Source organism: Colossoma macropomum, unplaced genomic scaffold (assembly GCF_904425465.1).
Source record: "Colossoma macropomum unplaced genomic scaffold, Colossoma_macropomum, whole genome shotgun sequence".
Lineage (NCBI taxonomy): Eukaryota > Metazoa > Chordata > Actinopteri > Characiformes > Serrasalmidae > Colossoma > Colossoma macropomum.
This window is the reverse complement of record NW_023494790.1, coordinates 14,245,501-14,261,051: the sequence shown is the minus strand read 5'-3', so window position 1 is coordinate 14,261,051 and position 15,551 is coordinate 14,245,501. Positions and strand designations below refer to the sequence as shown.

The 15,551-nt window shown below is 39.6% G+C and overlaps 1 protein-coding gene across 33 annotated transcripts in view; it reads left to right on the top strand.

Moving 5' to 3' along the window:
• Window positions 1-15,551, top strand: part of ank3b (ankyrin 3b) — a 236,278-nt gene that overhangs the window by 163,914 nt on the left and 56,813 nt on the right. For all 33 annotated transcript variants that reach the window (XM_036572225.1, XM_036572236.1, XM_036572232.1 and 30 more), the window contains 7 exons: window positions 4,232-4,330; window positions 6,522-6,620; window positions 10,583-10,780; window positions 11,519-11,617; window positions 13,532-13,630; window positions 14,267-14,365; window positions 14,549-14,644. In XM_036572225.1, the coding sequence (XP_036428118.1) occupies window positions 4,232-4,330; window positions 6,522-6,620; window positions 10,583-10,780; window positions 11,519-11,617; window positions 13,532-13,630; window positions 14,267-14,365; window positions 14,549-14,644 (789 nt within the window). The remainder of the gene's footprint in view (window positions 1-4,231; window positions 4,331-6,521; window positions 6,621-10,582; window positions 10,781-11,518; window positions 11,618-13,531; window positions 13,631-14,266; window positions 14,366-14,548; window positions 14,645-15,551) is intronic.

The window sequence follows — 15,551 nt, the reverse complement described above, 5'->3', positions numbered from 1 at the left end:
CAGGTGTACAAAACACAGCGGACAAAAAGTGCCACTGAATATCTCTCTGTTAATGTACTGTATTAAACAGACACCACAGTTCCATAGTAAGTGACGTGAAGCTTAAAATTCTCAATCTAAATTCTTTAAGATACATGCTGATCAAACGCTGATCACCTCAGCTAACATTTCTTGCCTAGTCACATTGTAACTTCGTAACAGCAATCTTATTACTGAACCTGATGAATTTACAAAATGAAACTGAAAGTAGTAGTATGTGGTATACCATTTGAAATTCTTCCTAGACACGAGTCCTAGACACGAGTCAGGTACAAACAGCGCAAACCATGCTAACATTAGCCCATTTAGCTGGTTGACTGAAACTGGGATATGTTAGTCATGTTTCAAATGAAAATGAAAACACAACAGCTCCTTTATCACATTTAACTTTTTAGCTTATTGCATCTGAAGTAGTCAACTTTGTTTTCAAGGCAGTGGACATAAAGGAAAAGCTAGAATTTTGGGGTTAGCTTGGCCTAACTTGGACACAAGTATGATGAGGTCTGGCTGAGGAGCTGGCTGACTTGTTCAATGGCAGTCTCCCGGCCTCGTCCATGCAACAACATATGGAGCAGGACGTGTTCAATTTCAAAATGTTATGCACGGTTTTTGCTACAGTTTCCAGGTTGAACGTCATGTTTCGTCAAAACAATGTGCACCAGGCTTGGACGTACATTTTCTCTCATTTGATGGGCGTGTCATAGGTGTTACCCAATCAGCAGCGATGTGTACACAAACCCCGCCGTATTAAAAACTCAGTGCACACAGTGGATTCTAATGAAGTCCTCAACAGATGTGGCCACTGCAGCTTGCTTTAGGCAACTATTGAAGACGTTAAAAGACATGTTTGTCATAAGTATTTTATTGTATTCTTTTTTATAAAATAAGCTAGTAAGTATTTAATTGTAACTTATTGTATGTGTAGATTTCTAGAAACACTCTTTGTCATGTTTTTGAGAGCATTTTAACTTTATAATGTAGTTATTAATATAATTAGCTTTAAACCTGTTTCATCAGTCTTCAAAAATTCTTTGAAAAGGAAGCCAAGAATGGCTTTCTTAGCTGCCATAGTTGCAACACTTGCATAACACAACTGAGAGGTCAAAGCACCACAGTTTCTGTTTAGATAAACATCAGCTGGTACTGAAGCATGAATTACTGTAATATTTTCCAAATTCCAGCAGTGTCTGACGGTCAGAGGTACGAGTATATAGGACACGCCTATGAGAAAAATCACTTGAGAAATGTGATGATTCTATAATTGGCTTCTTATTTGAATTTCCCATTCCACCCTAAATGATGCAGCAGTTACATTCAGGTGCCTGTACAGGTACTAGAATGTAACTGCTGCTCCATTTAAGGTGGAATGGGAAATTCAAATAAGAAGCCAATTATAGCCTCATCACATTTCTGAAGTCATTTTTCTCATAGGCGTGTCCTATAAATGGAAAATCGAGCTTCAGCCTTGAATAAATTATGGCGCAAAACTTCATTTAGCACCAGTTTGCCAGGCCCATAAGGGTAGTGTTACAAAACAATATTGTCATTGTTTTATCTGCATGTTGTGCAGTTTCTGATATATTTCAGATTTACTTTAGCTGTTAAAAATGGTTCTTATTAAAAAAAGAAGGGACATTGTCAGAATAACAATCCACGGTTTACCAACAAAATGAGGCTTTCATAAACATCTAAAATGGTTTTATTTATTTTAAAAACATATACCAACATATATATACCTGAAACACACACACACACAATTTCTAAGCTGCTCATCCTTCTGCGTTGCGGGGGGGGCTGCAGCCTATCCCAGCGGCCATTGGGCAGAAGGCAGGAAACACCCTGGACAGATTGCAAATCCATTGCAGGGCATATACCTGAAACTGAAAGTTTTATTCCATTATATCTATATGAGTAGAGCATTCTTATTTATCACTGCTTTCTTTGTGCTATAGCTGCAACCTGGAGCCAGAGACCCTTTTGTCCTACGTTGTGCGCTAGCCTTTAGATGACAGTAGCAGTCTTTTTATTCTTCTACTTTAATCAAAAGAGACTAGAGAACTGCTGACCAAAACGTCTGATACAAGTTTTTCACCTGCCTCTGATGGAGTATAGAGTGCAGACATGCTTCAAACTCATGGTTCTTGAATATGAGAATTAGAGAAAAGCTCATTTTCATTTGATTTTTTATTTGAATGTGTAACTCTGCTAAAGGCTTTCATTTGATCACCTCAGTTTGTGTATGTCTGTGTGAAGGTGACCCCCAGTAAAGCAGATTGATGACGCACCCACACAGCTTGAAACATCTGTCAGATAGTTGTCTATCTCTTCTCTTGGGCTTGTTAAGCCACATATGCCCGGCTATGACGCAGAAACTGTTGTAGAGGATCCTACAGATGCAACCTCATTCAGGTAGCACTGCACTCTTCACCCAAATTGCTGTATTGCTGTAGCTGAAGAACAAAAATCTTATTTTGTTCAGCGTGCTTCTTGTCTTTTTTGACTGTGACAGATGTACCTAGCCAAACATGGCTGAAAGGCTGCCAGGTCTGATGGTGTGGGAATGTGCTGAGGGAGGAAGAATTGATTGATGGTGTTGACTGGAGCAGTGACCTCATGCTACACTGCCCACTGTCTCTAACAGAACAGATCCATATTAAAAACTACTAAAACTAGTACTAGTAATGATACGTAAATTTCATGTTACAATGTGTATTATTGTTTTTGCTTCACAATACGATTAGAAAAAAATGCTAACATTATTTTTGTATTTATTTGTTTTTTGGTAATTTCTAAAAATGTTTTGGTAATTTTCTTAGAAGACATAAATAAAAAAGAATATAAACAAAAGTACAACATCTATGCAAAAGTAAACAAAACAGTGTAAACTGCATCTAAGGTGCATCTCAATATTAAATGGCCTGAGCATTTAAGTGTATTTATCTTGTGCTTCTATAAAAAGTGCAGCATCTTGCCTTCTGACTGAATTGAGTGTGAGGGGATTTTCTAACATGGTTCAGTCCTTCCCAGCAAAATTCACTACCAAATAGATAGAGACTCTACAACCGAATAAAGGTGTGCTCCACAACCGAATAGAAGCACAAATTGGAAGCTATAAACATCTTTACAGAGCAAGTTATTTGTTTCACATTGCGGGTGCTTAAACCATGTGGGGAGAAGTTGCTGCTGAGATTCTCCACAAGGCTGAAGTTGGATTCCTATTTAATAAGTTCTTATTAAAATTGTCCTTTCCATCTTAAATGGAGCAGCAGGAGCATGTAAGTACATTTAAGGTGCAAGGGAAAATTCGAATAAGAAGCTGGCTAACTTTAGGTTTGTGTTTTCTTCACTTTCATCAGTAACTGACACATGTGGGTGATGTCCTCACAAATGAGTTAGCATATTTGAGGTATTTTATCCTCGCATTAATGTCAGTTCACTGTCACTGTTGGATCGACCACTTTTTGTCCATCATTATTGTGCTCAACTGAGAAACCTCGCCATTACTAACAGCTTTCCTAATCAACCATCCCACACAGGCAAACAGAAAACAGTTTTTTTCTCAGTTCTGGGAGCTGCACATGGTTATGTTCATGGTTATCACTTTTAGGAATCTATTGGAAACCAATCCTGTTATCATGTACACGTAAACTGATTAGAACCTTTGACCAAAATGTTTGCTGCAGTTTCTACACTAAATATGAGAATATATAACGTTAGAGGAAAAGTAACTTGCATATCAAAACTCATTATTTACTATTTGATTTTTTGCTTTCATGACTATATGAATAGATTTGGGTAGCCATTGGCTGTTATCCACATTAGAATGTTTTTCTTGGTTGTTGCTTGCTTTAGTGGAGGTAAAAAGGTTAAACAGTGTTGTTCTGTTAGCAGCGTAAGATTGACCTACACTTGAGCTCTCTCACACTTGGTGAAAATAGATCTGTTACACCACTGTTTCACCTTTGGCAATAAACCCAAATGGCCTTGAGTTACTCAACGGGAGGGAAATTGTGAAACATGGATGAGGGCGTTTCTATCACACTGACTGTTCTGCTTAATACTGCTTATTTGTTGCAATCTCTTACCCCCTGGTAGTGTGCGTTTACAAAAATGAGACTGACTACAGGTTAAGTTTGTGCGCAGTTGGATTTGATCGATACTACATGCTGTTTTATAAACTTTTTTTTTCCAGAAGGGATTCACTCCACTACATGTGGCAGCTAAATATGGCAAGATTGAGGTAGCCAACCTCCTGCTGCAGAAGAGAGCCCCTCCAGATGCATCTGGAAAGGTAATGCGGCCCAATAGGGAACTGATTCAGAGCATCTGCAAGCGTCTGATGCATGATATGTACATCCTGTCAAGGGTGATTGTGTCATTGCTGCCTTAGCACCTATTCTGTTACAACAGGAATATGACCACAGTGAACAGTGGAAAACAGTTACAAAGGCACATGCAATTTCTTCTTTTTTTTTTTTACCATTTCCAAATTACAGCCTGGTTTTAAGCACTTAAACGCTGCTCTTTTCTGAGAAGGGAAAATTGAAGTCAGACTCCTTTGCACCTTTCAATCTGTGGTGTAATGAGTGGAGAGGTTTTATAACCACTCTTGGTGCAGCCCACTGAGACTATGAGCATGACATGAGACCAGAACTATTAGACCATTACATAACCGCCTCTACAAAGCAATACGCCTTCTAATCTTCAACCTTATTTCTCTGTGGAAATGTCCAAGAGTAGACATCCAGCTGTTGCTATGCAGTAGTGTAGAAGTTTATACTTTCGTAAAACAAGTGATCATAATGCTGCTCTCAGTTTTCCCTGTGACAGTATTGCACTTGTTGTTTCCAAGTTTTAATGATTTTGTTGCTGAGAAATCTGTGTTACTAAAGTAAGATACAGTGCTAAAACTGCAATGCAATATTCCACAACTGTTGTTATTTCAATCTTATGATAAGAAATAAGAGAATGTGTATAATCTTATAGCAAGGGACTACTGTGGACACTTGGAGGCAGGATGCAAGTGCAAGTCAGTTTCTTTATTAGAATCCATGGTAAAGCAGGAGAATCCACTGTACCAAACAGAAAAAAAACCCTAAAAGACAAATGATCAGGCAACAAGAAACTCTACCTAGAAACCAATGATGAACATGTACATACAAAGCCAAGCAAAGCACAGGACAAACACAAGGGGTATAAATACTTGGGTAAACAATTGAGACACACCTGGGAGTACTTGAAGAACACATTAACAGACAAGACACAGGTGCAGGACATGATGAAGGTGCGGAGCTAGCAAGGAACAGGGAAACGTAAACACATGGAGAAACTAGACTGGAAAGATTACAAAGAGGTGGAGACAGAAAAAACAAAACAAAAACAAATGCACGTGGCAGAGGCATGAGGAAGAACGTAAACAAGGAGGGAAAACACAACAGCAAGGCAAACTGGTTTACTGCTCTGTGGTCACTTGAATGGGCAGTGATGAGTTTTTTTTTTGTTCCTGCTTTCCACTTTTATTGCAGCAGCGCAGGTAACTGAAGCTTGTAGGGCTAGAAGGTTGTGAGTACGATCCCTCGCGGTGCTACAGCCATCCGTGGCTGGGAGTCTAAGAGAGTGCAATTGGCCTCGCTCTCTCTGGGTGGGTAGGATAGCCCTCTCTCTCCCATCACCCAGCATGATGCTATCCAGTGCAGGCATCTGTTAGCTGACACAACAGAATGGACAGTTAGCTCCTCCAAGTGCGTTAAGCTGTCCAGTTATGTTGCTTTAGCAGCAGTTTGAAAAGATGTGGTAGCGGGCTTCACATGATTCGGAGGAAGCATGTGCAAGCCTTCTAGCACTGTGATTGGACATGACTAAATTAGGGAGAGAATAGCCTCAGCATTGCTAGAAGCCTGTTTGGATCCACAGTGGACCAGTCACAGTTAGCGAAGTCTCAGAACAAATGACGTGGTGATTAGGACGAATAGCAGTTAGAGGGAGGTCTCAGATCAAACAGTGCTATGATTAGGTGTTCTGTTCAGCAAGCAGCGTACACTGTACAAACTCAACCACTGCATCAGTTTGCCAGCTTTATAATGCAACCATTTTGAAATGGGTTTCCTTATGGCTGCTAATGTTTAAGCTTAAGGCTTTGTGTCCAGTAAAACCAACCCAATCAAGGACTGTTGCAACTTGCAGTCTAAAGTTTAGTACAACAAAACCAACAGCACTACTACAATGTGAAATAAAATGCACTTTATGGGCATTTTCTATGTTCTCTATTAGTAAACTGAGTTAGTCCATGGACATCTGTGGTGCTTCCAGACCGAGGCTTTGATAGATAGATAGAGTATATATAGTAAATCTGATGGAAGGCTGCTTGTGCTCTTTCACACCTTGTTTGTCTCACTCTTATTCACATGCTAATGTGTGTTTGTGTCTTTGTGTGTGTGTGTGTGTGTGTGCATATGCGTGTGTGTTTGGATGGGTGTTTGTAGAGCGGACTAACTCCACTGCATGTAGCTGCACACTATGATAACCAGAAAGTGGCACTTCTCCTCCTGGACCAGGGAGCCTCCCCCCATGCTGCTGCCAAGGTACTACACACACACATACACACTCACAGACATACTCGCACTCTCATATAACCATTAGCACATACACGTGATGGCCATTTCGGGTAATTTTATGGTGAAATATATGTTGTGCTTCATTACAGAACCAGCTTATTAACAGAAAGAGAGTCTGGCTTCTTTTTTATATGAACAGTTAGGCGGCTACTTAAAAATAAACAAACTCATACTCTTGCCCACCCTTAGTACATATATATCCATCCTTAGCGCATACATACAGTTCATAGACAGCCCTAGTAACTTTAGACCAGACGCATGCTTTCAGTCTACATTCCTTTCTTTTTCCATCATACCACTTGCAGTCCAAACCCCAACCTCAAAAGTGTGTGTATGTCCTCATCTACACCCCCCTTCAAGGTTGCTGGTGTGGTGCGGGTAAGTTCTAGCAAACTCACACTGCTGCTGTTGTTATCTCTGCTGCAATGGAAGTCCCAGTAATGAGCAATCCACCCTCCAAGCAGGGTCCCTCAGGATGACTGACCATGGCCTCTTTAGAAAGTAGCATGCCAAACCAATTAAAGGCTCTTGTCAGAAAATGCCCTGTTGTGATATATATGTGTATTTATATATACACACAAGTTTCTAAATTTTGCTAACCCTCAACACACTCACACTGTGCTTAAATCAGTCACACTCCAACAAAGTCCCAAAGCACGCTGAGTAACTGATTCCCTGATAAAGTCAAGAGATGACTGCAAACCCAAAGCATCTCCTCACTGGACAACTGAATGCTTTTAATCAAACAGCAGTGCCTTGGGCCTGGAACACTAGCCACGACACAATGCCAAATGCTGCTTTCATGATGAATAAAACTTTTGTGATCTGTTGAGACAATAGTTTGGCATAAAAATAATACATTTACACAATTTTTCTTTTACCCCGAAAGAAGTCCAACGGCTAAGATGTGTTTGGTGTCCAAAGCTAATAAGCTTTTGCTCTGGAGCTGTGAGACTAAGTAGTGGAAGTTTATACCCACCAATAGGCGTTGTGCAAACTGCATGTCCAAATCGTCACACACTTGCCTCAAACCATGTCGAGTTCTTAAGTACTTTGAAATAAGACTTGCTTATGTGGTTTCTGACACTGCAGAAATGGACAAAAGTATGTATAGCACAGCTAAAAACAGAAGCCATCTTGAAGTATGTCTGTACTGTTGTGCATTCTTGTAGATAGCAGGATGTCATACTATGTCAGAAACCACTTAAGCAAATACATGCCATTATTTAACAACTCAGTGTTGTTAAAGCTCCATAAAATCAATGTTTTCTGTCTAATTAGGTTAATCTTGTTCTAGTTTCATATCAAAATGATCTGTTGATACTGTCCAAATTTGCTGCAGCAACTTCAGTGGCTGTAAATGCTTTTCTCGACATTTCACAAGTGTCTCTCATGTTGACTGGATGAAGAATAAAGCGTTTCCAACGCGGTGGGTCAGTCCTTAGTGATTTCCTGAGACTTCATTGGTCAGTTTCACACAAAATGTAGACATGCAAATCCACCAATTACACACAGTGAGAGGCAGATGATGTGTATCTCAACCACTGTTTGTAGTCTCTGAACTCCAGATGTCACAAACGATCTTGCGATAAGATGGAATGGAAAGGGCGACTGTTTCATTCTTTTTTTTATTTTCTTGTTCTGATTTAGTGGCATAGCAGCCTGGGAATGTTGGGCTGAGGGAAGTTTTTTTGCCCATTACAGTATTAGGATCCAGATCCCCGATTCAGTGTTCTTTATACAATGTTTTCTCATATTCTGCCATGTTTTTTTTACTAAAGAAGCAAACGTCCAAAATTGTCTTGACACATCAACCACATTTGGGGTAAGGGCAAAACTGAGTAGCTTAGATTTGAACTATTCTTTCTTACTTTTCAGTTTTTCTCCCCCCTTTTTTGTTTGTTTGAGCTTGAAAGGAGCATCCATGTGTTGGCCCTTTCCAGCTCTTTGTGTTGTTTTTGTTCTTCCCCAAGCAAGCCCACCGGGGGCCCTCAATGAAGATGGTGACCCAGTTCTCTCTTTTGTTCCCCTCGTGTCGAGCGATTACTGGAGCTGAAGTGTGGAGAAGTCTGGCTGACATACGCTTGGCCAAGGCCAGCCTTCCCTGCCATGACATCACTGCTGCCACTGGCCTGCACATTCACTGGCGTTTAGGAAACTCTCTTTTTTCCTCTCTCCTCTCTCTCCAAACCCAACATGCCGTTTTTCCTCGGCTCTCAGACTCTGCCATCATCCGACCCTCGTTTTGTTGGGTTATGAAGAGTGGGCTGCCAGGGCCAGCTTACTGTTTTGGAAATGCCATAAATCTGTGGGCAGCAGCAGCGTTGGCGGTTTGGCAGCTCATGGTTTTCACAGTCGTCCTGCTGGGCAACATGGGAAATGTACTTCCCTGCCGCCTGGGCTGAGGTCACTCCTCACATGTAGGACCTTAACGCTGAGTCACAGAGGAGTGATGTAGAGACAGCTCTTCTGCATAGTAGAATAAGGCTCCACTTCCAGGCTTTCATTTCTGCATAATTTATTCACTACACAACAGTACACAAAGTCATTCAGATTGGTTTGATGTGAATTAGTGAATTGTACAGACATATCTACAATGCAAACATTGCCATTTTATTTACTGTTTAAAATGACCAGTGAACATCTTCTGAGATTTTATATGTAATGCTAATAATTGTAAATAAAAGAAGTAAAAAAATATTTCTTGAAGGACTATTTTGCCTTTCAATTTCTTGCATGTAAATCTTTAAAAAATGTTTTTAGACCAAAAGCCTATCTCAGAACTATTGTAAAACAATATTTTTGACCATTTTGTGTAAAACCTTCTGTCAAGTATCTTTCAGAGGCATTAAACACTTCAGGCATCTGGTTCGTTTCACCACCACTGTGAACAATTTTGACTCTAGATTTCTCTAGATTCTCCACATTTTACATAGTAGCATTCTGAATGACTGGTTACGTCTTAATAATTTAATTATTATTATTAAATTTTGAAAAATCAGAGGATTTTCCTATTAACATTTCAGAACTGAAGGCTGGGTTTACATGGTGCACTTGTACGTTGTGATATGCATGAATCAATATCCATGAAACTTGGCACATTACACAAAGCAGTTCAAAAGTAGTCAATTTCACTAGCAATGCTATGCCACTAGCAAAATTGGTAGCTGTTATTTGTTATATATAATATTGTTCTGTTCACAGATCATAGTAGTTCGTTATGAGCAAACACTTGTGCTTTGTCAAGCTTTACAATGCTTACATGTGTTTGTGGTCATTCTATAGTTTACAGTCTACAGTCTATAAATTTATGGTCTTGGTCTTCTCTCGGTCTTGACGTCATTTAAACTCGGTCTGGTCTTGGTGTAAAGTGGACTCAAGACCAGCCCAACTGCAATGCCTCCATCTGAGGTATTTGGAAACTGACCTTTTTTCTAACATTACTAAATATCAACAAAACCTTCAAACACAATAAAACAATTCTTTTTCTTTACTTGTTTAAAAAAAATGTACTGAGGATATATCCTTCCATGATGGCCTAACTGGTTATTATTTGTTTGTTGATGTTCAGTGGTTGCATAATTCAAAAATCCCCTGAGGGCTTGTTTTTTTATTGTTATTATTACTACGGCTTCTTCCAATAATAAATATGGATGTATGTTGTTTGGTTTATACTCAGTTGACCTTAGGTGGTGACTTCTGAATAAGCTTTAGAGAATATGTCATGTGTAATGAATGTACAATGAACTATGAATTAATTTCATTTTTTCCCTTTTTATTCGTTTTATATGCTAAAAAAATCTTAATCTGGTCTCAATCTTGACAGACTTTATGTGTCCAGGTATCGCCATAGACTGGGACTCGCCTCTGCTTGTCTCGAACCTGATCTTTTTCTCATTATCCTCTTATTTGTGCTCCCTCACTCTTAGAATGGCTACACGCCTCTGCACATAGCTGCCAAGAAGAATCAGATGGAGATTGCCACCACACTGCTTGAGTACGGAGCAGACACCAATGGCATTACCCGGCAGGGTGTCAGTCCTCTTCACCTCGCCGCCCTGGAGGGCAATATGGACATGGTCACCCTCCTTTTGGCCCGCGATGCCACCATCAACCTTGGCAACAAGGTGAGTGCATTCCACAAATTCTTACTACAGAATTAAATACTTATTATAATTTATTGTCCTTTTTTGTAATAAAATAATTAAGTGTAATGTGTAAAATACACTATTTAGCCAAAAGTGCTAATTATTAAGTTCAGGTGTTGTAGGAGAACGCTACCTACCTGCTGTTTTTTAGGGTTTGGGCCTCTGAGTTCCAGTGAAGGGTGATGTTAATGCTACAAAACATTTTAGACAATTATAATCCAGCTTTGTGGCAACAGTTTGGAAAATTCCATTTCCTGTTCCAGCATGACTGTGCCCCTGTGCACAAAGTGAGGTTCATAAAGATATAGTTTGATGAGTGTGGTGTGGAGGAGCTCCAGAACACCTTTGGGGTGAATTGTAACATCAACTGTGAGCCAGACGTTTTTGTCCAACATGAGTGCCTCACCTCTTAAAGGCTCTTTCAACTGATTAAGCACAATTTCCACAGACACACTTTTTTAAATCTTGTGGAAAGCCTTGTCAGAAGAGTGTAGGCCCTTATAGCTGCAAAGATGGGGCCGACTCTATATTAATGCCCATGGTTTTGGAATGGGATGTCCAGCAAGCTCATATATGTGATGGTCAGTTGTCCACAAACATTTTTCTTCTACAATTAGCTATTTTTGTCTGCAACCGCATTACTATTACAAAAATCGCAGAATGCAAACCTGTCTTGGATTTCTAAATGGTAAAATGGTTTGTCTTTATGTGTTTCAGAGTGGGCTGACTCCTCTTCACTTAGTGTCACAGGAGGACAAAGTGAATGTGGCAGAAGTACTGGTTAACCATGGCGCCGTAGTAGACCCTGAGACCAAGGTACACTGCAGGACTTAATGTGCCTTTTTTAGTGACAAAAGCAATCGCAGCCATCCAAAATCCAGACCTAGCAGCTAATGTGAACTACACTAAAACCTCACACAGGGGAAAACTCTGAATGATAGCAGCACACATACACTCAGAGTCTGGCCAGTGCCCTCACGCCTTCCTGCAGGTTGTTCATGCATAAACAAGGAGCTGCTGAAGGTCACTGGGTGCAGCTCTAGCCAGAAGGAGAGAGCGAGTCATGCGGCCAGTGCACCGATCAATAACTCCACAGACCACAGAGTACATGCTCGCTCAGAGCTTTCCACACAGCCACACAGAAGCACAATGAGATTAAGGAAGAAAAGGAAGTCAACAGAATAAAGTTAAGCCTTCATAGAGCACTGAAGATAAAAGGTGAAATCAAAGTAAGGGTGAGATTAAAGTGGCCTAACACCATGTGCCTTCAATGGCAAGGAGAGGTTTGCAATTATGTTATGCTTTATTGACGCTACAAGGGAAGTTTGTCATTTTGCTGCCTACATATACACAGTCCAGAAGCAGCACAGCCTGATCGGTGTGTATATGTATCAGGCATAACATTATGACTCCTTGTTTCTACGCTCATTGTCCATTTTATCAGCTCGACTTACTATATAGGTGCACTTTGTAGTTCTACAGTTACAGACTGTAGTCTATATGTTTCTCTGCATACTTTGTTAGCCCCCTTTTACCCTGTTCTTCAGTGGTCAGGACCCCCGTGGACCCTCACAGAGAAGGTACTATTTGTTAGTGTAGTGTGTGTTGTGCTGGTACGAGTGGATCAGACACAGCAGTGCTGCTGGAGTTTTTAAACACTGTGTCCACTCACTGTCCACTCTATTAGACGCTCGTACCTTATCAGTACACCTTGTAGATGTAGTCAGAGACGATAAATCATCTGCTGCTGCACATTTTGTGTTGGTCATCCTCTAGTCATTCATCAGTGGTCACAGGATGCTGCCCACAGGGACGCTGTTAGCTGGATATTTTTGGTTGGTGGACTATTCTCAGTCCAGCAGTGACATTGAGGTGTCACTCAGAACTACAAAGTGCACCTATATATTAAGTGGAGCTGATAAAATGGATAATGAGCGTAGGAACAAGGAGGTTGTCATAATGTTATGCCTGATCGGTGTATATATATATATATATATAGAAGAAGAAAACCTCATATCTCCATTTTTGTTTTTCCATTTTTTACATAATTTGAAAATGCCTGTTGCTCCTTACATTGTATGTGAATTTCATGAAGAATGGACCAAAAGAAATTAAAGTAGGTTTTTTCCTTTTGCTGTAAAATTATGATTTATGGAGATACAAGGTTTTCTTCAGACAACAGCGATATATATACGTACACATATATATATATATATATATATATATATATATATATATATATATATATATATATATATATATACGTATACACACAAATATGTACATGACTCTGCCTTCGGTGCATCTGTGATGCTTCTTTCAGTGGTCATCTCTACATCCTAGCTGAAGTAATTACTCTGATCAAGTGACCGTTAATGGTAAATATTTTCCATGTCAGTCTTTTGGTTATTGGAAATCACTTTATTAACTCCAAGACAGTAGTTTGACAGTGGTGGACAACACAAACGGTTAATAAAAATTAAAGAACAGTGAACAGACATGAGAGTGGTGTAAAATTGGAGAGGAGCAATATAACGGAATTGGAAGCTTCTTGCATTTGTGTATGTTATATGATGTGTTTCAGGCCATTAAGAAGCTATTTTAGCTTAGTAAATGCAAGATTCATTGTGTACGCAGTGACAGGGTGTAGAAGAAGAAGAGAGGTTCACTAAGTGAATGATATTATCTCTTGCTCTCCGTCTCTCTCTCTCTGTCTTTCTCTGTCTGCAGACGGGGTACACTCCACTGCATGTTGCCTGTCACTATGGCAATGTGAAGATGGTGCACTTCCTCCTGAAGAACCAGGCTAAAGTCAATGCTAAAACAAAGGTGACTAGAAATTACAGCACCCTTGCAAATGTATACGACATTTACTCAGTTACACACAGAAGTTTGGGCACACCCGATCAAATTACAAAAGTAAGTTAACACATCCTCTAAGGAACAATTTGGTGCTGGATTTGGAGTTTTTCAGACCATGTCATACGTCTTTACAGAAAAGCATTACACACATAGACTCAAAAAGAAGGTTCAGCTCAATTATTGGGTCTTAAATGCAAAATCTAAATTATACTGATGACAATATGATGATAGTAGAAAATTTACTATTTTTAATATTAACTATTTTAATATTTACATCCTTAGAAGACGTGATGCTCACCAAGTTTTGAGAGTTCTCTTTGAATCCTCTTTCAACACACTCACAATTGTAAGGTTAATCTTCTCAGGAAAGGGGTCCGAAGAACAACCAGTGTTGTAAAAGAGCTCTTCAAATTCCCAAATCTTACATAGTGAAGCTTAAAGTTTTTCCCTGTAGAGGATGTGTTTTGAACAAAACATGTCATTTGACCAGGGGTGTTCAAACCTTTGCATATGACTAAATGCTCATACTAATTTGTGGTGTGACTGTGTGTTTATTTTAGAATATTAAAGGTCTTTTCTGCTCTCTGTTTGTCTGTTGTGTAGAATGGGTACACGCCCCTGCACCAGGCTGCACAGCAAGGCCACACACACATCATTAACCTCCTGCTGCAGCATGGAGCATCCCCCAACGAACTCACAGTGGTGAGTGTTTGTGGCTTTGTAACTAGCAGCTGAGATTCAGCAGAACTTTTCAGAACAACACAAGCCATTCCATACAGAAAATGTACATATTGCACACATCTTTACGTGGACTTGAAACCTAGCACTCTTTGTGTTAACCTTTTTTTATATAGTAGTTTATTGGATTTTTTCTTTTTTCTGCAGAATGGAAACACGGCTTTGTCCATTGCCAGGCGGCTGGGTTACATCTCGGTGGTGGACACTCTCAAGGTTGTGACGGAGGAGACTCTGACCACACTGGTGAGACTCCAGGAGACATTATACATGACTACAGCACATTTACCTTCTAGTCAGCTCTTTTAGCAAACTTTTTAGTCTTGAGAGCTTGAGATTTGGATCAAATTCAGGTATATATTTATCTGGCAGAAATCTGTGTCTAAAATGTTTTTTACAAACTGAAGTGATGTGGACCCATATCAGTCAGTAGTGTGTGACCTGAAGGATCATGTCTTAAAGAATATGGTTGGTTGGCACAGTGTTGATTTCAGGGTTTTTTAGCTATTCAGCTTTCATTTGCTGCTAGTTGTGTTATATTTCATATGTGAAGTGTGTATAAACCACGTTTTTATGAGTGTTCACACGTTTTTTCACATGTAATCCCATTTTTCCATGTGATAACACATTTTTAGTATGTAGAGTGTGCAAAAAACATGTTTATTCACATGTGAAATGTGTGTGTTTTTTCTGTAAGTGCTAATGTATGAAATGCCTGATAAAACACAATTTGTGCCAACAAACCCCTCTCTCCCATGCATCAAAACATCTTTGGAAACACACCATATTGAAAAATAATGGCTAATATCACCTCGCTCATAGACGAGAACGCCATTGTTATTCCAGTGGTGCTATCACCATGGTAACATATACATGTCTGCATGTCGCTATCGGTCATGTACCATTGCTGTTCTGCACTTGTTTCAGCACCAACATATAAAAATACTTCATCTTTGTTTTCTCTTTCACTGATTTTAGACAGTGGAATCAAATTACGATCATCATCCTGTTTTTGAGAAATTCAAATAGTAAGAAGAGTAAACCTGCATACATTGAAATGATATGAAAAATGGTTACTTTTGTTAATGCAAATTGAAACAGAACGACATAAGAATTTCTTATGACAATCCCCTGTTGAGACCAGTTGTTTGAA